Below are 27,138 nucleotides of genomic sequence, written 5' to 3' on the forward strand. Positions count from 1 at the left end.
CCAGTGGCACAAGAACTTCTTTTAAAAAGCAGCATCTAGTGTATTACATCATAGGAGCTTTGGAGAAAAATAAAGCAGGGGAAGCAGTCAGGGATTGTAACCTTTAATAGAGTGATCAGAGGAGATTCAGTGAGAAGGTGGCCTCTAAGCGAAGACCCGGACATCTCTGTTAGCTTTGTTCCCACTGGCAATTTTGAGGTCTTCCTTTGCTCATAGCAGCTTGGAAGCAGAGATTAGAAATGTCGACACCGGCGCTGCCGACCCTCGGGGCTCAGTCGGTTAAGCGTCCAACTCTTGATTTCAGCTTAGGTTGTGATCTCGGGGTCGTGAGATCGAGCCCTGCTTTGGGATTCTCCCTTTCCCTCTGCCTCCGCCCCTACCACCCCCTGCCCCCACCCCCCGGGTCACTTTTTCAAATAAATAAATAAATAAATAAAATCTTAAGAAAGAAAGGAAGGAAGAAAAAAGTGTCAACACTGAAACTTGCTCCCCAGGAAGTGACAAGCAGCAGAGACAGCCAAATCACCAACTATAGTATAATTTGAGGCCCTTTGGTGTTAGGGCCAATAGCCTTCTCAACCCAGTTAGCTCCAAGGCTTCATTGGCTTACACTCCAGAATGATCATTATTCTCTGGCAGTCTTCAGCAGTTCACTTATTAGTACCCCCCACGAGAGTGTAAGCACCTTGAGGATAAGGTGTGCGTCCCTCCCGTATCCTTTGGACTGAATGCAGGCTCCTGCACTGAGTAGGTGTTTGGCAAGTAGCTGTTGAATGAATGACTGTGTAAATGGGACCCCAGCAGACAGCAAAGTGCCATGGCTCTGAGAGCCTCAGACCGATGGCTGCCTTGCCCAGGCCTTAGTCCTTCCAGGTCAGAGTTTATTCCTCAGCAACTCTTTCCCTGGACTCTGCCAGCACCCTCTGGCTTTCAGGGGTCAGTCATAGCTCAGAGTACACAGACAGGTTCAAGCTGAATTTCAAAAGGAGATCTCCAACACACAAACCTCGCGAGCACTTGTGACGTGTCCTTGGTAGACACTCTCCAGTGCACAGGGAATGGGGGGGGGCACCACATCTGTCCCCCTCCATCTCAGAGCCATAATACACACGAGGGCACACCTGTAGAGATGAGGTGGCCCCCCGTGAGTTGATCTGCCTCCCTCACAGAGCTCGTGCTCCCACACCAAGCTCCTTTCCCAGAAGAAGCAGGAGACCCACCTTCCTCACTTCTGGCTTCGTTGTCATGTGCAAGTTACATAAACTCGGTACCCTTCCCTAATCATTATAGTGGAGAATAGCAGCACTTCTTTCACTTACTGGGTTTTTGTGAAGATCTGGGGGTGGGGGGAGGTCCCCACCTGAGCGGTCAGGCACTGAGGACACAGGGAGGCCTTAAGGATACTGAGAATGCAGCTTCCCAGGTACGAGAGAGACCCACACAAGATGCACCTGGGAAGAGGCCAGACCCCCCACTCTCTCTCGCTCTCTCTCTCTCTCTCTCTCTCTTTCTCTCTCACACACACACACATACACACGCGCACGCTGCCATGAGTCACACACCACCCCTGCCTCTCCCCTGCCTTGGGGCTTTTCTGGCTGTGCTTCTGGGAATTTACCCAGAACACTGGAAGCTCAGAGAATGAAGGAGCTCACTCTCTGAGGAGTTTGAAGTGGATAGTGAAGGGAAAAGAGTTCATCAGATCAGGAGGTAGAGAGAGTATTCCAGGCTGGGGGAACATTGTGTGCAAAGGCAAGCATGAGTGGCCTTTAGCAGTGCTTTAGGGGAAACTAGCCGCCCAAGTAAGGGTTTGGGTGGTGAGTGGGTAGAAGTTTCACCTGGAGAATTAGAAAAAAGATCCTAGGCGGCCTGGGCAAGGCAGGGGCAGAGGAGCCAATGAGGAGGCCAGAGCAGCGAGAAGCCCCGCGGTCCATTTGGAGGCTCGTGAGAGTAGAGTGAGAACCATCTGGCAGCGAAGCCCCATGAGATAAGCAAAACCCGTTCTTAGGAATCGCCACATGCTCAGGAAGGCTGCGTCCCCTTTGCTGAGTCTGTCTCCCTGGTTGCTCCCAGGGCAGTCATTGGCAGGTGTAGGTCTGTATTAAATACCTGCTAGATGGGTAAATGGCTAGATGATGGGATGGACAGATCTTGGATTCGGGATAACTGGTCTCCACCGTCAGCTTCTTAGCCAAAGACAGTCCAAGGAATATTCTGGTGAGCGACCAGAATACTAAAACTAAAACTCCTAAATACTCACTAAAACTCCTCTCTCCCTCTCCCCCCTCCCTTTCTCCCTCCCTCTCTCTCCCCTTCTCTCTCTCTCTCTCTCTCTCTCCCTGCCACAGCATCCAGCGCCGGCTGTCCCTCCAGCTCCCCATTCTCCACCACGCCTATCTCCCATCCATCGGAGGCGTGGACGCCAGCTGTGTGAGCCCCTGCGTCAGCCCCACCGCCAGCCCCCGCCACAGACACGTGCCACCCTCCTTCCGAGTCATGGTCTCTGGCCTGTAACGGTGGGAGGCCTGGGGCCGGGGCCTCCCCCATGACAGAACCACACGGAGCAGAGGCTACGGGAACACTGTCAGCTCTGGCTGCGGAGCTGCTGGGCGCCACGGCTGGCCTTGTGGGACTGCTCGATGGCACTCAGGTGGACAGGATGGGGGCACTTGGCACCTGACCTCGCGCCTTATTTGTGAAGTTTTTATTCTTTCACAAAGAAGAGGAACGGAAATGACTTCTTCCTTAATGTCTGCGAAGAAGGAGGAGCTGGGATATTTTGAAACTTTGCAAAAAAAAAAAAAAAAAAAAAAAAAAAAAATCCTAGACAAGGAGCGAATCACTAGAACTCCAGCTAGAAATCACCGAGTGTCCCTGAGCAGCCTTGAAAAGAGGCGAGGGGCTTCTGGAGAAACCAGCTCTGCCTCTGCACACACATCCCTGGCTGTGGCCAGGCCAGCCCTTCTCCCCTCTGGGGTAGGAGGCAGGCAGGGCAGCCCGGCCCCCAGCCGCCAGGGCAGCCAACCCCAGCCTTTCTGGAACAGGGAGTCTGCCAGGCAGCCAGGCGGCCCGAGGGCTGGGGTACAGGAACAGGCTGACTCACATGCCTCCCGGTGGGACCTTACTCTCTAATAAATGCCACACATTAACACAATAACACCCATTCTGGGACTGTGGGGATTTAGGGCACGTCACTGCAGACCCGCTCTGCAGCATTCACCGACAGTCGGTCACGCACCCACCACGTTGGCCATGTCCTTGTGTTTGTATCAGGTGTTCCAGTAATCAGGGGGACCACCCGAGCTAATCATGGAATGTCTGTTTCCAGCAAACACTCTAAAGAAAGACTGTGCACTTTAACCTCTCATCAGGGCCCAAGGGCTGGCTGGGGTTGGTTTTTTTCCACTGACTTTGTTTCTGACCAAAGTGAATCGGGCATTCTGCTAGAAGACATCCCTGTAGTCGTAGGGAGAGAGTTGCTAGCCGAGGGCTCTCCTTGGCTTCCCGAAGGTGGCCTTCCATCCGGACAAGCCAGGGAGCTCGCCCTTGGGGTTCACGGAGGTGACCAGTCAACACACTGGTTCTCATTCATAAGATCACTCTTCCCTTTCAACCGAAGAGAGAGTACAGGCCTGGGAGTCAGACGGACCTGGGCTCCAGTCCTCACTCCAGGGCTGACTCCCTTCTTGACCTTGGGAAAGTCCCTACTGTCTCTCTGAGCCTCCGTTTCCCCTCCCCAACAAATTGGGGTTGAGATAACCCCCATCCTGCCTACCTCACAGGGTCTCTCTGAGGATCAAAACTTGATCTTGTCCAGAAAAGCTTCGTACCAAACAGTGAAGCAGCCGTGACCCGTGAGGAATCAGGATGCCCGTGACCTTCGGCCCTCACGACCGCCAGGGGTTTGGCCCAAAGAAGCTCCCAGCACAGCCCTCTACCAGGATAACCTGGCGGAGAGAGGCTCCCGACGACTTTTGTGACATTCCTAGACAGGTTCATTCTTTGCTAAAGAAAGGCCTGAAGGACAGCGTCCAGGACGTCTGCACAACCAAGCGGTCGCTCACTCCCTAAAGAAACCTAATGGCAGCTTCAACAGGCAGGCAATAATCTCTTCCCAGACCACTGAAGTCAGGAATATACTGCTGTCACCACCAGACTTTGACAAAAGGGCCCACAGGAATCTTATCATCGCCAACATTTCAAAAACACCCGATTTCACGTAGCATAGCTTTCCCCTCCCCTCCCCTGCAAAAGAGAGGTTATGGAGGTACTGTAGCTTTTAGGGAAAAAAAAAATGTCAACACATCACAGGTCAAATTGAAGTCATCGTCTGTTTTAGGCACTACAAATCGGTGTTGTCACTCACTGTGTATTACCAGTATTGACTTGCTTTCTTGATTTCACCAAAACCAGGTTTAATTTAAAGGACCACATTAATTTTTCCAAGGGAAGGAGACAATTCATTGTACATAATGTATACACACACACAAAAAAATATACCTGTAGAAATATTATTCCAGCATAGCAGGAAACAAAAAGAAACAAAAAGTATTGGACAGTCGGAGGTGAGTGTGTGCGTCCGTAACCCGTTGTGACCCCTGACCGTGCACAGTCTTCTAGGTTCACCCACGAAGTACATTTTCTGTCTTAATGATACTGTAGGTTCACCCTTTTTTTTTATTTCCCTGCAAATAACAAGACCCACAGAAGTGACTCTAGCTATCTAACGGTTCTGTTCTTTTATATGCAGCAAACACACCGTACATTTCCGAAGAGGCTTCAGCCTGAAGGCATTTTCCAGTGACGTTAGTGCACAAACGCTTTAAATTAGACCGGGACTGCCAGAATCAAATGTAAATGAGGAATTTCTCGTACCCCTATTGCATGGTATCAATTTTTAATAAATTGTTGCAAATTTGTTTTTATGAATAAAAGGAAAAAAACCTGTCCTCTTTAATGCCTACTCGTCCCAAAATGCAGGTCCAAGCAGGTCCTATTCCTCTGCTCAGAAACTTGGGGGACAGTTCTGGGGTGCCTCCCCAGCGTCCTCCCTCCCTTTGGCGGACAGTAACAGAGAAGCCCCGTGACCGTGTCAGCTGGGGTGACCTGAGCCGGGCCAGTATGGCTCTTCCCAGGCTTCCTCCTTGCAAGGAAATTTAGTCAGCCATGAGAGAGGAAAAGGAAGCTGATATGGAGAGAAATCGAATCAAGAGATGGATCCTGATGGTGTCTGAATCCTATTCCTGAAGGGTCCTTCCCCTGCTGTGAAGGGTTCTCCATTCTCCAAATAAATCACCATTTTTGCCTAGTTAAGTTCAAGTCCAGTTCCCACCTGTTGCAGACAAGAAGTCCCTAACTAACGCATACTGGGCCCTCAGCCTGCAGCTCCACTCCAGCTGCGCCATCCTTCAGGGTCCCATCCAAAACACCCTCCTGAATCCCTCCGCATGAAACTCTTTCTTCTTACTTTCTGTACTCGGGACGCTCTCTCCCTCTCACAGCTCTGGGCACATGCTCACGCTGGCCGCATCTCCCCACCCCAGACCAGGAGCTCCCTGAGGATGGGAGTCCTATCTGCCTCACCCATGTCCCACCAGCAGCAGGCCCTCCCACTGGCTCAGAACAGTCTTCCATGAGACTTTTGCAGAGTTAACCATTTTGCATGTCTGTGTTGGTGGCTGGGTCTGAAAGACAGAGCCAAGGCAAGGTGTCCAAAGCAGGCTGGAGAAGCCCAAGGCCATGTGACAGCATGCAGGCCCCAGAAGAGGCGGGGACTGGACCCACAGACTTCACTGGAAGCCTGGTCCCGTGTAGGAGCATTCTAGTGCCGGATCCTCAATGATGAGCCTACCAAGGATCAGACCTCTTGAACCCTGGCTGGGAGACAATTCTGCTCCATGACATGTAGGTAATCTAAGTACCAGGCAACATTTTCTCCCACAGAGCCATAAACCTCAAAGATCCTGAATACAAAAGTAGAGATCTCAGAAGGCAATACCGGTAACTCCATGGTCACCTCGATCTCAAAATCAAGTGCATACTCAGAGCTCTGGAGGCCAGTGAGATTGGAGGGGCTCCTGGCCTGAAGGCTCCAGTGGGGGTGAAAAGCTATTAGCTTGGCACTCTTTGCCCCTGATATCTTGGCTGCTGTCTCGATTCTGGTTTCTCCCATCTGTAACAGGAGAGATCTGGCACTCGTGGTGAGTTTGGGCTCCGTGTCAAAAGGAAATACCTTTGGTTTCCCTCTGTCTGAATTCCAATGCAAAAACCTCAGAGCAGTGTTTCTAAAACTGAAAACTGTGGGGGCCCCTTTTAAGACACAGTGTCGACTTGAACTGTTCTTATAAAGTTACCTAAATTTGTTCAAAACTAAATATAAGCTCATGCTGACGTCTTTCATATAAAAGCAAAACAAATTTATAAGGGGCGCCTGGGTGGCTCAGTGGGTTAAGCCGCTGCCTTCGGCTCAGGTCATGATCTCAGGGTCCTGGGATCGAGTCCCGCATCGGGCTCTCTGCTCGGCGGGGAGCCTGCTTCCTCCTCTCTCTCTCTGCCCGCCTCTCTGCCTACTTGTGATCTCTGTCTGTCAAATAAATAAATAAATAAAATCTTAAAAAAAAAAAAAAAACAAATTTATAAATTCAATGCAAATAAATAAAATGACAAAACCAATAAAAATCATATTAGCAACATGGATTTAATGGGATAGACGAGGTTTTGCAGAAAAATAAATTGCGGCTCACAGCGGGAACACAGTGTCAACCGCTCTCAGGCACGCTCCTTTGAGCTCTCAGCCTGCCCAGTGCGATGACTCAATTATCACACTGCTTTTCTTTATTTAAACCACTGTGAAAACTTCATTTATCCAGCGCTCCGTGGTATCATTTGGCCTTCACTTGGCTCTCACACATCACTTCTTAAACCCACCTTTGTGTTTTTCTCATGAACCGTTGACAATGATGGGGCCACCCAGGTAATACACACAAATCAAATGGTGGTTGAGGGCTAATGTTCACTGGGCACTAGGTGAAGTGCTTTGCGGGCATAATCTCATTTAGATCTGCAGGGACCCCAGAGTAGGAACGATGACTGCCATCCTTTTTCAGCTAAAGGCACTCAGCCACAGAGGCCAAGTTCTGCTCTGAGTCACGCAGCTGAGATACGGGGAAGGAATTTGAACACGGACAACTCCAGAACACGCCCTCTTCACCACTTCCTTAAACTACTTATCAGAAGTAACTGGATTCCAACGAACCAGAATATGCCTATTAAATTTGTTTTAGATTACCTTGAAATACAAGTACAGCCTTTTAAAATTTTACAGATTTGCACACCTCTAAGATTCATCCATGTCCTCGCCTGAGGCTCTAAACCCCAGTCTGAGCCCCTCTGGTCTGGACAGAGTGAGTAAGGGATCCCTCCCTGTACTGAAAGGTAGGTGAGCCAACAACATGGGAGAAGCTACAGCAGAAACAGAACTCTGCCCAGGTTGCCCATTGTCCAGATTCCCGCACCCCCCACCATCCCTGACCACTGAATAAGGAACACCCAGGCCTCCAAGATCTCGTAAGACTCTGCCAGCCCAGGGCAGAAGAAGCACGATGGAAGGAACTCAGCCTTCTGGAGAGAAATGCCAGCCTTGGATATGATATTCACTGCTTAAAAATGATCAGGCTGGTAAAAAATGGAAAATAACCAAATGCTATCAACAGAACAGAAAAAAAAGTAACATAATATATGCACAGAGTGGGATATCGTACAGCAGTGAGAATGCGAAAAAATTACAACTATGTGTGATAATATTAATGGATCTAAAAAAAAAAAAGCATGCAGACTGAAAGAGGCCAGACATAAGAGGATGTACTGTACTGTAAGATTGCAATAGCATCCAGTTCAGAAACGAGCCAAACTAATCTATTAGACATCAGAATAGCAGTTATTCCTGGTGGTGAAAGTTACAAGGGGTCTGAATTTCTTTCCCTGCCATCATTATCTCCAGTTCTGGCATGTGGTTTCTAAAGGGCCGTTCTGGAGGATGCAGAACTGGATAGGGACAAGCCTAGAAATCATGTCATGGGGACACAGTTAAAGGAAGATTTGGGGGCAGTTGGAAAGCCTGGCGCGACAACTATTACTCTCTGTGGGAAGCCCTCACAAATAAGGGACTGTCTTAATCCTCGTTGCTCCAAAGTTGCAAAGGAGGACAGACTTCAGTAAATTCCAGGGAGACAGCTTTGGCTCCAAGAACCTAATAGTTTGCATAATGGAAGAGAGGAGCCACCCCACCTCTAGAAGGGTTCAAATGGGGAAGCTGGAGAGAGAATTCCTCCACTAGGTGAGAGGCTGGAATGGATAAGCCCAAAGACCTGTATTTCATTGGTTGCAGTCTGACAACGAGCATGTCATACGGGGGAATCAGATATGTTCACTTTGGTTAGCAAGTGGTTTTTATCGTCATCATTATTATGTACATAAAATCTGCATTTCTAGTTTCTTTTGAAAAGTACAATTGAGCTGATTAGAGGTACTTCTTTATATAGGTCATATCGTCTTTAGGTCCCCGTAGCCACACCACACCCTATTATTACCCAACATCAAGGCCAAGTGTCAATTGATATTTATCATCCTGCTTGCTCTGGGGTTTTTCTTTTTTCCTTATACCCAGCCCACTTCACTCCTGTATATCATTACCTGTCTTCTCTCTATAGGCATTTGAATGGATGACTTTTGCTATTTTATGGCTCTCAACCTTCATTTGAAACAGTGGCATACAGCTATGTTTATCTCAATTCTCCCTCTCTCCCCATGCTCCCTGAAGATTTGCAGTACATGTGAACAGCACCCAAAGGCCTTCTTCGCCCTGCCCTGGAGCTAGTAGGCTCCCAATAACCCAGTGGAAAGAAGAAAGGCAACCCCTGGGATACGCTTCAGCTGGTGGGTCATGGAGCCATACCACCTCTCCAGGACTAAGATCATTTTCCATCGTTAAATGGACACTATTCATCATTGAAGGGACATTGCTATCTAGCCAGCTCCCATTTGAGAGACTCAGGGCCCCCTGTTAGTTAATGAAACCAACAAGAAATAGAAAAACCTTTTTGTCTGCGGGACTGAAATAAAAGTAAGAGAGTTTGGGCATGACCAGGATCAAACTGTCTTTTGGGAGGTCTCTGCTAGCTCAAAGGACCTATGATTTGTAGAATTCCTTCTGATGTGAGTAGCTCTCGCTTCTTAAATGCTTCCTATAGATACTGTTTAAGCACTTTACATGGTATATCTCACATAATTGTGTAATAACACTACAGGAGAGGTATTACGATTATTCTCTGTTATATAGATGAAGAAACTCAGGCACAGAGAGGACAAATAACCGGTCTGAGGTCACACATCTAGTGATGATGGAGCCAGAATTCAAATTCAGACCTTCTAACTCCAGGTACCACCAGGATTTGATACTTAATGTCCCAGAGGGATTTCCTCTGCCCACGCATTATATGACGATGCTACACTTCTTGCCAAGCATACCAAGAACATAAAACACAGACCTCTAGTTTTCTTTTCCTCTGGCTTACAAATTTGTGAAAATTAAACTAAAAAATTCCCTTACATTATTTGATTCTTTAAACTATAAAGAATCAAATTAATAAATTAAAAAGCAAATTTATCTGGGATAAAAGTTTCTCTGGCAGAATTTGATTCACATTCAAATTCAAGGAATTTGAGATGGAATATAAAATAGAAGAGCTTTCAGCATCCACAGAGTCCAGTCATTCCTTCAAGATTCTTTTTTTTTTTTTTAAGAATTTATTTATTTGAGAAGGAGCGTGTGCACACAGCATGGGGGGCAGAGGCAGAGGGAGAGGGAGAAGCAAACTCCCTGCTGAGCAGGGAACCCTCAAGACTCCTTGTGGAGCTTATGCTCAAGACCTCAAGATCATGACCTGAGCTGAAGGCAGAGGCCCAACCGACCAAGCCTCCCAGGTGTCCCCCATTCCTTCGAGATTTTATAGCTCAATGCTGTCAAACACCTGCTGGACGTGTGGGGCCAAATCTCCATTATGTTCAAGCGTGGGAACTTCTACTGACGGGGTGAACATTCATTACAGTGATCCTGTCAGGTAAGTGGGGGCCTATTTTGACCTCTAAGATTGTGTTATATGATGAGGTATGCATGCAAAACTAAACATTGTTTCTCTAACTCAATATTTTACAGGAAAACTGCCTGAGAATCCTATCTGCAAATGACTATGGGTTTAAATGAAACTAATTCCATTAAAAACCTATGTATCTGAAAATCATATGTGCCAAATAAACACAAATTCTTTGGGCTTATCAGTTGGAAATTATATTACTCAAAAATAGGTCTATTAGAAATGATATGATAATGTTTTGCTGGCCAGAAAGCCTAAAATTAAGAAAATATATATTTCAATAAGACTGTACTCCTACCTTAATAAGAGAACTGAAATTATCTTGTAGTACGAGGAGGAAAAAATGTGACAAGGAAGACAACTTCAGTAACTGGAAGCTTAATGTTCATTAGTGCATGTAATAAACCCTTATATTGAACACAATTATATGATTTTGTTGATAGAAAACCCATTTCTCTTGCCTTCACTAAATAAATGGGCTGAAGGGATCTGTAAATTACATTGACTTTATGGATGTCAGATTTTTGGAGTGCCTGGATGGCTTAGTTGGGTGAGCAGCTAACTCTTGGTTTCGGCTCCAGTCGTGATTTTGGGTCCCGGGACCGAGCCCTGGGTCAGGCTTCATGCTCAGTTTGGGGAGTCTGTTTAGGGATTCTCTCTCCCTCTCCCTCTCCCCTTCCCCCTGCTTGTTCTCTCTCTCTCTCTCTCTCTCTCTCTCTCAAATACATAAATAAATCTTTTTTTTTAAAGGATCTCAAGTTATTAACCTGCCTGTATGGGATATGTTGTAGGGGAAAGGAGTATTGCGTGGTTCCTCTTTAAAGCCCTTTGACAAAACTGGGAACACCCAATATACCCAGGGGCAGTACAGCACAAATGCCACAAGGCGTCGCTTTCCAACAACGACTTGCCCTGCGGTTACCCATATTCTCTGGAGAAGGAAGAGGAGAGGAGACGGATGTTAACAGTATTTTGATGAAATAACCAGAAGTGCATCTTTTAGAGTACACTGCAATTAGTGTATCCAGATCAAAGGAAGTTTCCCTATACTGAAAACCTCAATTTTTTTTTCCTTTTTATTGTATTTTCCTCTGGAGCAAAACTGAGCCTTGATATTGCTACAGATTAGTAATACGGATGTGGAAATTTTCCATTACCTCTCGGTCTTCACAAACATTCAGTGGGATTATCCTGGAGGTGGACTATGATACCTATATTACAGACGAAGAAACCAAAAACCAGAGAAGTTGTAACTGGCCAATGAAAATTCCAGTGGCCAGGCTTTCTGACACCTGCCCAGCTGGGAACCCTATGCCCTGCCCCTCCCCACATCCCTCAAAGTAGAGGAGCCTGGGAGCAGGGCGTGACTATTTTGCTTTTTGGAAATGAGTGTAAATATGCTAAACAAAAGTGTCTGATATGAATTTGTACTTGTTTATGTTTATAAAAGAAGGCTTCAGAGAGTTTTCAGGGGTGCTCTAAGCCACTTTGGGCTGTGTCTAGGATGGGTTTCCAAGGGAGCTCATTTTGTTGTTAGAGGTGTGTGTGTGTTTGTTAGGGTTGCCAAGCAAAGTACAGATTGGGTGGTTTAAACACAATTCTGGAGGCTAGAAATCCAAGATCAAGGAGTCAACAAGGCTGATCTCAGCTGAGGCCTGCCTCCTTTGTAGACAGTCGGCTGTCTTCTCCCTGTGTCTTCACAGGGTCTTCCCCGTCTGTGCCTGTGTCCTAACCTTCTCTTCTTATAAGGACACCAGTCCGATTGGAACCTCATTTTGCCTTAATTACCTTTCTAAGGGCCCCATCTTCAAGAATAGTTTCATTCTGAGGTACTCGGGGAGGGAGCGGTGAGGGCTTCCACATACGAATTTAGAGGAGACAACACTTCAATCTGTAACAAGGTGGAAAAGTTGAAAAACCTGCGTTAGCCTTTCCAGCTCTCCACCACCACAATGACAGCGTTCTAGTCTGGGTCCTTAACTACAACTTCCAAGAGTTGGATGTTATGGATTTCTTTCTCCAAGAAAGCTCCTTAACTTAATCTGCTTTTTATATGTGACTCTGATTGATTCCTGTAGGAGTAGAGCTTGAGAAAAGGTTTATGATCTCTATTCTTATATTTTTTTCTTTTTCTTTTTTAAATTTTTTTAAAAGATTTTATTTATTTGACAGAGAGAGATTACAAGCAGGCAGAGAGGCAGGCAGAGAGAGGGGGGGAAGCAGGTTCCCTGCTGAGCAGAGAGCCGGATATGGGACTTGATCCCAGGACCCTGAGATCATGACCCGAGCCGAAGGCAGAGGCTTAACCCACCGAGCCACCCAGGTGCCCCCTTATATTTTTTTCTTTAATGCTCTCCATAATAAGTGTAGTCACCCTCTGTCACCATACAAAGTTATCACAACACTATTGACGATATTCCCCTTGCTGGACTTCTCAGCCTTGTGACTTCTTTATTTTACACCCAGAATTCTGTATGATCCCCATTCTTGAAGCAAGGAATTATATTCAACTTTGGAGTAACTTAAAAACAGGAAGAGATGGGTACTTATGAGTGCACTTTTCTAAGGATTTAAATTCTAATTTTTAAACTTGGAAAATATAGAAAAGCAATAAGAAGAAAATAAAAAGTATTCATCACCCCCTAGAGAAAATGTGACATGATGCATCATCTTTCCAATCTTTGGTACATACAAAATATATGTAATACATGTATAAATATATATTTAAATTGTGTGTCTATGTGCATATGTATATATATACATTTTTTAACCAAAAAGTAACTCTTGTGAAAATAGTTTTGTGACCTGCTTTGTTAACCTAATATTCTCCATAACATTCCATCTCCTCCTACAAAAAGTTCTTAATTGTTACCTAGGGGAGCTTCAGATTTTTGGACATTTGTATTTCTTCCAGTTTTTTGAAGGAGTTAAGTACTGCTGTGGTGAACATATGTGTAAACATTTGTGATTTTTTTTTTCTTATGACGAATTCTTACAAATGGAATTCCGAAAACACAAGACATGCAACTCCCAGGACTTTTGACCTCAATTGCCAAGTTATCATCTGGGTTCCTCGGCCCAATTTCCACAACTCTCCTCCAATCCCTCCTCTAGCAGACTGACCTGGCTGTCGTCCCCACTCCAGGGACAAAGAATACAGCCCACCCCAAAAAATATATATATATGACCAATATTATAGGTCAAAATTACTGAAGTGTTTGAAAGATTTTGCCCTTTACACATTTAGTCTTTTGTTAATGGATTTTTTGATTTCTCCACTATTTTCATTGCTTCTTTGGCTAAACTGACTTGTGCATGCTGCTTATAAATATTAATTCAGTATCATGTGTTATAAATGTGTTTCAAAAAATTTTCTCCTTTTGTACTTGTCTTTTTAGGCAGTTTCTGATATTTTCTGGTACACACATTTGGAATATTTCTAAGGTCAGGTTAGTACTCTTTCGCTTTCTGTGTGCTGTTTTGTTTTGTTTGCACAAGCAAGGGGAGGGGCAAGCACAGGGAGAAGCAGGCTCCTTGCTGTAAAAGCAGCCCTCCAGCACCCAGGCATCATGACGTGAGCCAAAGGTAGACACTTAACCCACTGAGCCACCCAGCCATCCCTGTGTGCTGTTTTTTGATATTGTGCTCTTAAAGGCCTTCCTTCCCTCTATCCAAGATTATATAAATATCTGCCTTTATTTTCTTTGAGTATTTTACGGTTTCACTTAAATTTTTTATTGTAGTAAAATATACATAACAAAATTTACCATTTTAACCATTTTTAAGTGGAAAGTCAGTGCCATCAAGCACATAGTATTCTATAATCATCATCACTATACATTTCTAGAAGTTTTTCATCATCTCGGAGACTCTGTATGCCTTAAAAAGTAATTCCTCATTTCTCCCTCCCAACCTCTAGTAATTTCTATCACTCTTCCTCAGAGAAATTTGCCTATTCTATTAGCTACAATTCTATTTCCTAAAATTATCTCTATTACCTATTTTAGGTAATAGGCAAAATGCCTATTTTAGGTAACTTATATAAGGGGAATTATACAATATATGTCCTTTGGGGTTTTGTTTATTTCACTTAGCAGAATATTTTCAAGGTTCACTCATGTTATAGTATATATCAGAATTTTATTCCTATTTCAGGCTGAATAACATTCCATTTGAATGTACATTATGGTTTCATTTTTATGCATAATTTTCTAATCTATGTAAACAGTATTTTGAAGATTTTATTTATTTATTAGACAGAGTATTTTGATATACTGTGTAAGGTGAATATCTAAACTAACTTCTTAAATAGCTCATCATTTCCCCCACTGATTTGAAATTCTAGCTTCATCTAAGAAGCTTCATCTAGCTTCATCATATTTTCAATACCATGCGTTCTCAATAGGGACAACATCACCTGCAGAGGGTTGAAAATTGGTTCCTGGGGTACAAAAGAAAATCTTATTCTTTTTATGTTTGTCAGAGAGTGCACACGCACAAACAAGGGGGAGTGGCAAGCACAGGGAGAAGCAGGCTCCTCACATGTATATCCTCACTCAGACATACATGCAGTACATAAAGAGATACACATTATATCTGTGGGGTTAAAATTTTATGGGAGGTGATGAGTAGTGGAAAAGTCTGAAAAGGCTCCTCTAGGGATAATAATGGGGGAAAGGTTGAGAAATCCTGTCCTGTACTCTATTCCTACACTATTTGTATGTTTTTCTGAACTTATTTGCTACATTGATGTGCCTGTCCCTGTACTAGAAACACTAAATTCTTTTGTTCTTATCATTCTGTTCATTTCCTTCCTAGAAAGTATGAGAATCTGAGGTCACCATGATCATATACTTTTACCTATCAATGGCCTGTCTCCTTGGACTAGAATGACAGCTCAGTGGGGTCTGGGACTTGTCTTGTTCATCACTGTGGCCCTGTATTTTAAATGATGCCTGGGAGAAGGCACCCACAAAATACTTTTTGGTTGAATTAATAAATTTGAATATCTAGTAGGTCAAATCCTTTCTAAGTCCTTTTTTTTTCTTCAAAAATTTGGCCACTCTCACCTGTTCATTCTTGGAAATGACCTTTAGAATCATTCTAATAGACTGTAAAAAATCCTATCAGCTGCCCCCACCCCAACACCTGCCAGAAGGTGGAGCATCTCGTGGTGGGGCCTCAGTGACTCTATTCCAAAGAACAGAGTGTTGAAAGGGGAAAATGGTGACTTTATAGACAAGAAATCTGGCAGAAACCATCTTAACTAAGTGATGGGAGTTTGCCATCACCATGTGCATATCACACAGTTGAATATTATGTGATGAGAGGAGCACTTCCGTGGTAGTCTTCCCCAAAACCCATCACCCCAGTCTTATCATGAGAGAATACCAGACAAACCCCAATTCACAGTATTCTACAAAATAGCTGACCAATACCCTTCGAAAAATGTCCGGGTCCAAAAAAAAAAAAAAAGTAAAAGATGAAATACGTCATTGTTCAGAAGAGACTAAGGGAAAGTGATGCGGAAATGTGGAATCCTGGATTAGATCCTGGAATATTAGTGGGAAAACTATTTTTTCAGATTAAGTTGTGTATTTGAAACTATTATATTCTTTCAAATATTGATCATTGTTTAGCTAGAAAATCTAGAACAAGATATACTCTTTCATTAAGAAACTGTGAAACACTGTGTACCAACTATATTTCCATAATAATACATTTTTAAACTTTAGAAATAGATGTTGAATTTGATCACACACCTTTTTAGAAAATACATTTTTGATCAAATATCTTTTTACAAAATATTAAGATGCTTGCTTTTGCACTACAGATGTGGGTTTTTTTCCTAGTTATTAAAATATCCCTGCATCTCTCAAGTAACTTCTTCTAGATATACTATATAATTCTTTGTAAAACACTGGAACTGGTTTGCAAATATTTTATTTAAGATTTTAGCATCATCATTTAGCAGCAGCCGGGCCTGGGCGGCTCGCGGAAAGAGGCGAGTAGGAGCTGGGACAGATGCACGGGAGTCCCCAGCAGTCAGCGAAGGGTCACCAAGGTGCTAAACTCTCCGGATGGAAGCCTGCGGGAAGGGCCCCAGACACGCGAGCGCCCGTAGCTGCGCCGGAAGTGGCGTCATCGAGCCGGCGTCCCTCGCAGCCAATGGCCGGGGAATGCGCCGTCCGGTGGTAAGCTTCCCTGCACCTGGGGGTAAAGACAGACAGCCCTTAAGGCGCAAGGAGGACCATCCTTCTAAGTTATTACGCAAGCTACCGAGGCAGCTTAGTCAGAGACAGGTGTCTCTTCCCGCTTCTCTGCCCCTAGGCTAGCTCAGTGACACCACGCCTTCAACCTGAGGGCCCCCTCAAGCTTCGCAGCTGCCCTCACTAAAGACAGCTGACAGGCGTGCAGTAAAAGCCGGAAGCAGGAGGAATGGGCGGTGCTGGCAGAGGGCGTGTTGAAGGCGTGGCCTGACTGCCGTGAGGTCGGACGGGGCGTGGCCAGCCGCCCCACCCGGGCTTTCAGTCAAAGGCGCGGTGAACCGCCCCGGTCCGCTTTCCAGCCGTCTTCTGGGGGCGGGTCGCTACCGGCCCCGCCCCCGCCCAGATTTCTCCTTCTTGGGAAGCACCCCCAGAGTCTCCGAGATTTGGCCCGAGTTGGCTGCTGGCCTCCAATCGGTCTGGCGGTCTCCAGCGGCGATGGAGGGCGCCCACGAGAACCCCGCAGAGTGTAGCTCCTCCGCCCCCAGCTCCGAAGAGCCTGCCGGCTCGGCCAGGGGCCCCGAGGTGCTGCCTCGGGAGGAGTCGGAGGGCTGCGCCTGTCCCTTGGACGCGGCCCCCAAAAAACTCTGTGGCTATCTGAGTAAATTTGGCGGCAAGGGGCCCATCCGGGGCTGGAAATCCCGCTGGTTCTTCTACGACGAAAAGAAATGTCACCTGTATTATTCGCGGACTGCGCAGGATGCCAATCCCTTGGACAGCATCGACCTCTCCAGTGCGGTCTTTGACTGCAAGGCGGACGCCGAGGAGGGGACTTTTGAAATCAAGACTCCTAGCCGAGTTATTACTCTGAAGGTAAATGGGGCAGTTATTTCCGTTTTCAGCCGGGGTGAGTTCCCAGGGCACGGGCGGGCACGTGTGAGTGGTCACAGTAAATTCACTGGAACAAGGATCACAGACCTTGATCTCCCCTAGTGAACCCTGGGTGGCCAGGGATTAGTGCATTCCAAAACGGAGTCACACCCATTTCCTCACTGGGTTCCCAGAGAAAGGCGGAAAAGGTGGGGATGATGTACATACTAGAATCAAGAAACTGAGTCTTGGAGAGATGAAGTGACCAGCCAGAGGTCATGCATCTTCAGAGTGGTGTAGCCCACATTTGGAATCCCTGAGTCTCTCCACCTCTCAGTACTGTATCAAAACTTTTACTTTTTGGTCACCCTTAACTTTCTTACTTGGGGCTGAAATATAGCCAAGATACGAGCTGTGCAATCCTCTCATGGCCCAGATTCTAAATCACTTTTCTTGTTATTTTGGCCAAGGGGACTGAATGCTTAGCAAACTTTGGCGGAACTAGGAGATAAAATACTTAGGTTTCTTGGATCAGCCTAGAATGTTCACAGAGGCATGTCTTAACGTGTTTTACCATCAGTTGGTTTTGTTTTATTATCACCTTTAACTGGGAGAGCCATGTGCTTTAAAAACAGACAGGCTTGGATTCAAATTCTACATCAGCTGCTTACTAGCTGTGTCACCCTGTCCAACCTACTTAACCTCTCGGAATCTAGGTAGTTTGTGAGATTTAAAACAAGGTGTGTAAGCATCTGGCACCTGCAAATTGTTGAGTTAATCCCAGCATCTAGATACAGCCTAGCACCTAGTGGGTGCTCAATAAATTCCTGTTTAATGACCCCACATGGTGATAGAACCATGGTCATAATGTGCATGTCAAGAGGAGGTGCCCCAGAACTTGAGTGGAAAGACAAATCTGGGTTCAGAGTTCTGGGATTCGCATGCATCCGAGAAGACTGTGCCAGCAGACAGCCTCCCTAGCCCCACCCTGTCTTCCCACCTCTCCACCCCCACTTCCAGCTAACTGGGCATCTGCTGAGCCCCTGCATATAGCCTGTAGTTTCAGTTCCCCTTTAATGGCTGGGCCTGGCTGGTGACCAGGCTGGGGAAATCAGATAAAATAAGGCAAACCTGGAATTCCAGGCCGGGGAAGGCAGGCATTTTGGAGGTCATGTGGTTTACGCATGCACCCCTCCCACACAGGCTGAGTGCTGTCTACTGGATCTCCAGCACCTGTCTTTTACTGTTCCCTTGATCTGTGTGTGTGCCTGGTTCTGTGCTAAGCCCTGGGGCATGGAGCCTAATCAGACCTGCCCCCCTGGTTCTCAAACAGCTTACAGTCTGCTGAGGGAATTAAGAGATTGACTAGCACACAACAGTGAAATGTTCTGTAGAGACGCTCTGATTAAGTCTGTACCAGCCAAGTGTGGTTCTGCTGGGTGGAAGAGTCTACCCAGGAGGGAAGCATAGAGAAGAAAATGACATCTGAGGTCTGAAAAACGGGTTTGGTTTTCCACAAGTAGCTAAGAGGGAGGGTATTCCTGGCCATGAGAGCCCCATGAACAAAGACAGGAAACAGTGTCCTGGCCAATCACAGGAGCCTGGGTTACAGAGGGGCCCAAAAGATGGAGTGGGAGAGCTGAGGCCCAAGCATAGAGCATTTGTGAGTTAGGCCTGGGACCTTGGACTTTGTCCTGTGGGCTGTGGGAAATTGTTAAAGAGCTTTAAGCAAGGAAACTCTGTGAGATTAGAATGTTTAGAAGACTTATTGTGGCTGTTGGGTAGATAAAACCTTAGAAGGCAAGGCTGCTGGTCTCGAAGTCCATCAGGAGGTGGTCGGGAGAGAATGAGCTAGAGCTGTGAGCGGGGGAGGGAGACCAATGGGGGTGACTAGGGATGTGAGGGAGGAGGAACGCAAGGGAGGAGTTGGGTAGCTGACTGTCCAGTTGGGCCAGTCAGAATAGAGGGGGCCCAGGATGGGAGGCTGTAGGACACCCACTCAGTAGACTCTTAAATTCCGAGAGGATCGACCATGACACGTATAGTAGGTGCTCAATTTACACTTGTCCAGTGAATTAATAAAATGGGGTATTTGGGTATGGGCTGGAACTTGGCAACACAAGGTCATGGTGAAGTCCTGGGAGGGGCTGAGGTCTCTCAGGGAGAGTATGTAGAAAGAGAAGACTGTTGGCCATCATTTTATCTTATATGGTACCTCCCTGACAGCCCTAGGGCCTCTTTCATAGAGCCCCCGGCCTCGTACACACCTTATCTGTGGACCACTTAGAATGGGGAGCCTGCCCTGGTTGCCCATAGCAGGCTGCTCTTCTCACATGGCCTTGTAGGCAGCTCTGTGAGGCTCACCATCCACTCCCAGCGAGCTGCCTGGCTCCTTTGGCCCAACTGATCCCAGGCCTTCTCTAGGGAAGCCACAGTCTCCTGGCCATAAATGACAGCAAATCTCTGCCCTAAAGGGGGAGACCCGGGTTCTGGGACCAGCTCTGCCACCACCTGCCTAAACAACTTCAGAGCCTTAGTGTTCCATCTGTAGAAGTGCAGGTCCTTCCTGAAGGATCCAACTATGGAATAGATGGGAAATATAGGTATTTGGATCATCCAGGGCTGGGAGATTAATGACCAGCATCAACCATTGCCTTGTTTGGGGTACCTGGAGGGTGCCACTGTGTTGTTACTGTATGCATATGGCCTTCCAGTTCCCAATCATATCCATGATTTTGGTGTGTCCCCGAAACAGAGGAGGGATTCTTTCCACTCCATAAAAAGTCAGTCTTTTAGGATTCCTGGACCCAATTCCAACATGGCACATGGAGGGTTCCCCCACTGCCACTCCTACCACAACACCACGAAGTTCTCTCTCTGTCTCTCTAAGTAGGCTCCATGCTCAGTTTGGGTCTCAAACTCACAACTCAAGAGTTGCATGCCCTACTGACTGACACAGCCAGGTGCCTCCAACTCAATTCTAACACTGTCTACCCAGAGACAGCCTCAGATTCCACAGTCCTACAGGGCTTCGCCCACACCTCATTGCAGAGGCCAGTCACAAGCCCCAGACTGTTAGTTTTGTGTCTAACAGCTGGCTGCAGATTGGCGTCTCCAGTGACCTCAGGTTCCATTAGTTTGGTAGAGCAGCTCCCAGAAGTCAGAGAAACACTTACTTACTTTCATCACCAGTTTATTAAAGGGTGTGAGAAAGGATACCAGTCAACAGGCAGATGCACAGAAGAGATGCACAGGGGAAGGTCTGGGGAAGGGCAGGAATGACTGCACCCTCTCCAGATGCGCCACTCTCCCCACATCTCTGTGCTCACCAGCCCAGAAGCTCTCCAGACCTAGTCCTTCGGGGTTTTAGGGAGGCTTCATTACACAGTCATGATGGACTAAGTCGTTGACCATTTTCCCATTCAGCCTCCAGCCCCTCTCCACTCCTGGGAGGAAGGGGGTGGGACTGAAGTTTCCAAGCCTCTAATCACATGATCAGTTCTCCTGGCGACTAGCTTTCCATCAGTAGGTCACCTAAGGGCTTTCCAAGAGTTACTTAAAACAACAAAAGTCACCTTCTGATCACCCTTATCCCAGGAAATTCTAAGGGATTTAGGAGCTGTGAGCCAGAAACCATGGACAAAGATCAAATACATATGAAAAATATATTTTTGGGCATTTGAATGACCAGATATAAGTTTCTTATTAACCACAATATCACAGTAGGTTAAGACAGTGTGATGTCACACAGGGAGATGGTGATTGTGCCAGGATCCCCCCTCATCCCTGGCCAGAACTTCAAAGCTCCCTCCCTGTCTCTTACCACCCCCAATGCCCTTATCTAGTGAGCACATACTGAACTCCTGCAGTGTGTCTGCTGCCACGCTGGGCGCTTCACCTTCCTGACCTCACTGCATCCTCCTAACCAGCCCTGTGACAGGAGTGCCATCGTCACCATAGCACAGATGGGGAAACTGAGACCCAGAAAGATTAAGGAACCTCAGGGTTTGGGGCCGGAGCCTCCTTTGCTTCTGTGGCCAAAAAGCAGGTGGTGCTTCAGAGGTGGGCACCCCTTGGCCGTGACAACTTTTTTTTATGGGAGGGAGAGAATTACGAAGCCTCCCATGGTCTTTCCGCGTCTCAGAGCCAGTGCCAGGCCAAGGGCACAGGGCCATACTGATTAACCCTTGTGCTCCTTAGGCTGCCACCAAGCAAGTGATGCTGTACTGGCTGCAGCAGCTGCAGACGAAGCGCTGGGAGTTCCACAGCAGCCCGCCCGCGCCCCCTGCCGCCCCCGCCACCCCAGCTGCCAACGGGCCCACCTTGCGCCTCGAGCCAGGTATCCAGGGGGTTTGCCTCCTGCCCATACCCCCAGGACTCGTGGGGACCAAGCTCTTTGTTCCTGTTGGGAGTGAGCAGGAGGAGCCTCTGCTAGAGCAGCCAAGAGCCAGGGGGAAGAGTCACGGTCAGGCAAGACACAGCGTAGCCTCCAGGACAGGGATGGGGCTCTGAGGCCAGGATGTCTGTGTTTAAATCCTAAGCCTATGTGGTCTTAAGCAAGTGGCTTAGCCTTTCTGAGCTTCCGTTTCTTTCCGTATAAAATGAGCTTCAGAAGTCCTGCCTGCTTCTCAGGATTATTCTGAGAATGACTTGAATCCATACACTTGGAGCGCTTGGAGCAAGGCTGGCACGTTGTACAAGTTCAGGAAACGACAGCTCTTATTTCGATGACTGTTATGGGACGTTCTGGAGAAATGAACCTCGCACAGGGCTGCCGTGAGGAAGGTTAGTGAGAAAACGCAGTTATCAGTGCTGCTTGATATGCGTGTGTTTGTGCCGCAGGTTGGACAGATGGCTGATTTTAGCCAGAGTGTTCCCCTCGGCAGAGTCCTTCACCCCCACGTGGCCGGCAAGGGAAGTTTTTTGGTTCCAAGTCCTAGGACATCCCTAGCGCCAAGGAGTGCTGGAGCTCCCTCGCTCCCACCCCCAAGCCCCACGCCGTGGCCATTTGGCAGGCAGGCTGAGAATCCGGACAGACCACCCCCAGCTGCTCTCAGAACAGCTTGCAGTCTTGTTTTAGCTTTGTGCTGCCGCTTGGTGACAGGCGGCCAGATAGGCTAGGACACGACTTGTGGCCAGGCGCCTCTAGACCTCTGTACTGGGCTGTTTTAAATGTCCCCAACCCAGCTTGTCCGCCCTTGACCCTCTGCCCCCCCAGCTTCCTTCCTCTTGTTCAATGATGCTTCACTTGCTCGGCGGCTCCCGGATCAGGGTGCCACCCTCGCCCCTTCAGCAGTCTTGGTGAGCCAAGCCAGTCAGTCACCAAGCTGGCCGTGTCTGCCTTCCGGCCACTGTGCCAGACCAGCTCCTGCTCACTGCCGGTGCCCGAGGGCAGGCCCCAGCTCCCAGCGGGAAAGTCCCAGCAGCCTCCTCGCTCCTGTCCTGCGTCTTGTGTCCTGGCCTGTCAGCTCGGACCCGTCCTCCCTGCTGTGGCCTGAGTGGGCTTTGTAAAATGAGTGCTGGAGCCCTATCCCCTTGCATGGCCCCCCACCACGTCCCTGGCCCAGCTTTTCACCACAGTGCTCAGGGCTCGTCCCCCCTTGCCTCACCTCTGCCTGCTCCCCCGATGCCCGCCTCACGCTGTGAGCTTCGGCAGCACCAGAAGCGTGTCTGCCTGGCAAATTCCTGCTTATTCTCTACAGCCACACTCCAGTGTCGCCGCCTGCTCTTGCCAGCCTCCCCTTGGAAGCCTCCCAGCACTTTGCCAGCTGGCCTCTGTATGAGCCCTCAACACTTTGTTCACATGGTTCTAACAAGGCCTGGCACGTTGTACCCTCATTATAGCATCCTTGTCAGTCTCTGCCCTCGGGGCTGGGGCCTATGTCTTTGTCGCTTATGTCCCTGGTACCGAGTACCCTGCTGGCACATCAGATATTTGTGAGCAAACGCATTGGATTTTGTAATTAAATGAGGAAGGGAGCGCAAAGCCCTTAGCCTCATGCCAGCACATAGTAATTGCTCAATGCATAGTAGCTGTCCTAATAAAGTTGTTGTTATATGTGTACCAGTATAGTACTACACTTAAAATAACAGCTATTTTTTTATTGTCAATAATAATTATCAGTCATTTGCTCCAAGAGCCTGCTGGGTGTTTCATGCTTTTAAGGGCTTTCTTTGGAGAAGGGTTTCTTTGTGCTTCTGTACTTGCATTCCTCTGTCCAGTCCCCATCGGCCAGAGAGCGGAACAACCCTGGCTGAGTGCACAGCCGCAGCCTGACTCAACACAGTTGCTGGAGATCAGCCTCTGATTAGAAGTGACAAGACACTCCCCCTGATAACAGAATTCTTGTATGTCTGGAACTAAAGTTGGAACTGAAATTGCTTTGGGATCCCACAAGTTCATCTACTGTGCTGAACCCTTTTGAAGCTCTTGAATTCTGTGGCTGTGGTTTGGCGCACTTAGCAGTCCTCTCCTGGGCCAGCCCCTGCTGGAGACATGTCCGGGGAGAGGACACTGTCCAAGAAACACACAGGTGGGAGACGTAGGAAGCTGGGATATGGTCCTCTAAAACCTTTCTCCTACCACAGCAAGCCTTCACCCTCCCCGACCAGGTCCCTGGAAAACCTTCCCAGCCCCCACCCCCCAAAAGACATTTCTAGACTCGTGAGCAAGCTGGGAGGCCCTGGATTAGCTGCTGGGAGCAGATTGCCCCACCGCCAGTCTCCACCCTTCCTGGGAGGAAGCAGAGCCTGCTCCCAGGGCAGTGAAAACCAACTGACTCACATCTGACTTCGAATCACAGACATTTCATCTTGTAAGAAGTGTCCTCTCACTGCCGTTGAGCAATCTGCAAGGCATGTTCTCTTCTCTACAGTTTTTAAGTGTTTATACCTTTATTTTATGCTTCACCTAATCATTGGTCTCCACAAGAGCTGAGAAAGATCAAGGGCAAAGCAGTTTATAATTTATATGTTGCCAGAGTAGGACACAATTTACACTAAATAGCTATCTTGTAAGTATATGTTATCATAAAAATATGCATACCACTTACACTGTTCTAACACAACGCTTCATGTTATCCAATCCTCACATCAATGTTATATGGTAGTGTTGTTCTCATCTTACAGAAGACAAAACTGAGGCCCACAGAAGCCAAAGGAGGTGTTCAAGTTCACAGAGCAAGAAAGCATCAGCACTGAAATTTGAACCCTAGTCTGCAGGCTCACAACCCTCTCCTTGGGCTGAGGAAGCAAGGCCATGTCCAGTGCTGAGTGGGGATGTGACCTGCTGGCCCAGGCCCTTTTCACTAGGCAGTGACTTCCTACTGGTGATAGAGCAGTGCCTACAGCTCAGGCAAAGGGAGGATTACAAATAAATGCAGCCGAAAATTCCTTGTGTGGTCTGCTCACTGATAGTATTTCTCCTCCGTGAAGGCATGACCCAGACCAGAGCCTTGGGTCATCAGTTCTGTTTCTTGAAGGAAGTGCTGACCTTCACTGTGCTGTCTCCACCATAGCCATCCCTTGAAGACCTTGCTCTGGAGGCTGCTGCCTTCCGGGGCAGCCTCTCCCTTCTTGGAACCCTCTGCCTGTCACAAAGCCTGCTCTGACAAGCCACATAGTTTTAATGGAAAAGCAAGGAACTGTGTTTGAGTGCGGGGCTCTGCTGCCGGCTATGTGACCCTGGCCACAACAAACCTTCTGGGCCTCTGTTTCCTCCCTGGTAGGTCCAACCAGTGGTGACAGTTACCACCGAGGCCTAGTTGGTGTGACCTCAGAGGACATTTAGAGCCACAGGTGGAAGTTAAAACAGATATTGGCAGTTAGAGGAAGTCCTTGCCAAGACATTAAAATCTTAGACAAATTGACCATGTTTATGTGCTGAATGAGGGAGAATAAAGATGGCCAAAGTATTGATAAACCAGAAGACCTTAATCATTTTGAATCAGCTCAAGGTCTGGATTAAAGACAACTTTTTTGAAAGATGTAAGTTCACAGAGTGGGGCTTTATGGTTTTTAAGTATGTTCATATACTTTATCTCTGCAGGAGACAGGGTGGGGAGTATCCTTCCTGTTTTAAACATGTAGAACCTGAGGCCAGAGGAGAATATATGATTTCCAGCCTGATCACAGCACCCTTCCAACAGAAACATGATCCGGCTTCAGGTCTTCTAACCCCACAGCTGAGCCCAGGTTCCTTGGGGCTTCTGTTGAATCCCCCAGGAGACCCTGTGTGCCCAGCCAGATGAGATCCCCTCTTAGCACTCCCCTGCCCATTTGTCCTTCCTAGCCCTGTCTCCTCTCTGGTCCCTCCCAGCATTCCCAGCACTGGGTCTGGAACCCTTTGCTGCTGCCTGTACTTACCCAGAAAGACCCTCCCTCACTCCTTTGGCAGGTCAAAACCCGGAAAACCCTCTAGGCCCTTCTCCCAGAAGTCTTCCCTGACTTCAGGTGAAGTAATCTGTCTCAGTCCCCTAGACTCCCCTATGCTTTGCCTGGCCTGCTCTCCAGCTTCTGCTCACTTGGTCTTCCTGAAGCCTGCACTTCTCCCTGCTTCTTAAGCTAGAAGCCTCCTACACCTTTGATTATCAAACTTTCTCCAGCTCCACCCAGAAACATCAGGACAGATGCCAGAAGTGTTTGGTGAGAGAGTGAACCGAAGAGAGGAGCTCAAGAGAATGACTTGGCCTTGCCCAGTACTGGCCAGTCTGCCGGATGTGAGCGAGCCTAGTAGGAAAGAAATATATTGATTGCAAAGTGTGTTTGTGAGTAGATTAAATAGCTCCGCTGGCCCCTACCATTGTATTTAATGTTTTTGCTCCCATACCCTGTTTGCCAATGGAGTGCAAAAATAAAATTCCCACTTCCCCTACATTTTTCACCTCCTTAGGAAGAGGGCTCGAATGGAAGGTGTCAGCTGCCGTCCACATCTCCGGAGCCGCCTGATCCAGATCCTGCCATCCGATCAGTGGCCTTAATTCTCTTCTGCTTTTTATAACACTCAAAACCAGCTTCTAACTATTTCACCTCCTCTCTCTTACACATCAAATATGTTTCCTTAGCCTTGAAGTGTTCCTTAACATTAAATGTTTTGAAGCACTCACTGTATAAGAATCATTGTTTAAGCAGATTTATAAAACCTAGAGAAGAAGAAGAAAAAGTACCCATAATCCCAGCACCCAGAGACAGCCGGTATCCACATTACATTATGACCCCCCACCCCCCGCCAGCCTGCCTTGTATTTAAAAATATTTCAGATCATCTAATACAAATGGCCTGCTTTGCTTTTTGGTACTCCACATTGTGACCTTAAAACCTCGATGCTATAAAATCTCCTTATAAACTTCTACTTTTGATGAATATGTATTATTTTTCTGCTTATAAAAAATAACCCAGGTTTACTGTAGGCAGTTTGGGAAAAAATACAAAGCAATAATGAGGACATCCTGCTTCTGATCCCACCATGCACTCTGACCTCTGTTCATACACAGAGTGCATTTCTGTGAGACTTCTTTTATACAACTAAGATCTTGCTATAACCTCAGTTTATATTTTTATATATAGATATAGCTATAGATATACAGATGTAGATATAGATATATCCCATGCCTAGTCCTTGTGTTCTTAAGCATTCTTCATTAGCGTCCTTTTAAATGGCTGAGTAAAAATCTGTTTTCTGAAGGCATCGTGATTTATTTCACCTCTCCCCAGGTCTTTACTTCCAGTCTGAGGGAGTTATTTCCAGTTTGAAGCCAGGCAGGGCCAGGATGAACCACTCGGCTCATAAAGCTTTGTCTGCATGTCAGCTCACTTTTTTAGGATGGATTCTCAGAGGTAGAAGTATCTGCAGTTCCGCATATTTTAACGGGGTTTTCAGGAAGACTTTCTCAGCAAGATGCTTCCTTTTCCTG

The 27,138-nt window shown here is 47.1% G+C and overlaps 2 protein-coding genes across 6 annotated transcripts in view; both read left to right on the plus strand.

The window, feature by feature from the left end:
- GABBR2 (gamma-aminobutyric acid type B receptor subunit 2) overlaps positions 1-4,949 on the plus strand; it is a 340,230-nt gene extending 335,281 nt beyond the window's left edge. The window contains exon 19 of the mRNA XM_032308333.1: positions 2,349-4,949. Within this exon, the coding sequence (XP_032164224.1) occupies positions 2,349-2,514 (166 nt within the window). The 3' untranslated portion in view covers positions 2,515-4,949. The remainder of the gene's footprint in view (positions 1-2,348) is intronic.
- An 11,377-nt stretch (positions 4,950-16,326) lies between these two features.
- The window catches only part of TBC1D2 (TBC1 domain family member 2), a 53,207-nt gene continuing 42,395 nt past the window's right edge, over positions 16,327-27,138 (plus strand). The window contains exons 1-2 of one of the 5 annotated variants that reach the window (XM_032307235.1): positions 16,327-17,230; positions 21,428-21,566. In XM_032307235.1, coding sequence (XP_032163126.1) covers positions 16,856-17,230; positions 21,428-21,566 — 514 coding nt within the window. In that variant the 5' untranslated portion in view covers positions 16,327-16,855. Of the gene's footprint in view, positions 17,231-21,427; positions 21,567-24,886; positions 24,951-27,138 lie in introns of those variants that run through there. The other 4 variants (XM_032307233.1, XM_032307231.1, XM_032307234.1 and 1 more) reach the window with 4 other exon arrangements.

This window comes from Mustela erminea, chromosome 12 (assembly GCF_009829155.1).
Source record: "Mustela erminea isolate mMusErm1 chromosome 12, mMusErm1.Pri, whole genome shotgun sequence".
NCBI classification, from domain to species: Eukaryota; Metazoa; Chordata; class Mammalia; order Carnivora; family Mustelidae; genus Mustela; species Mustela erminea.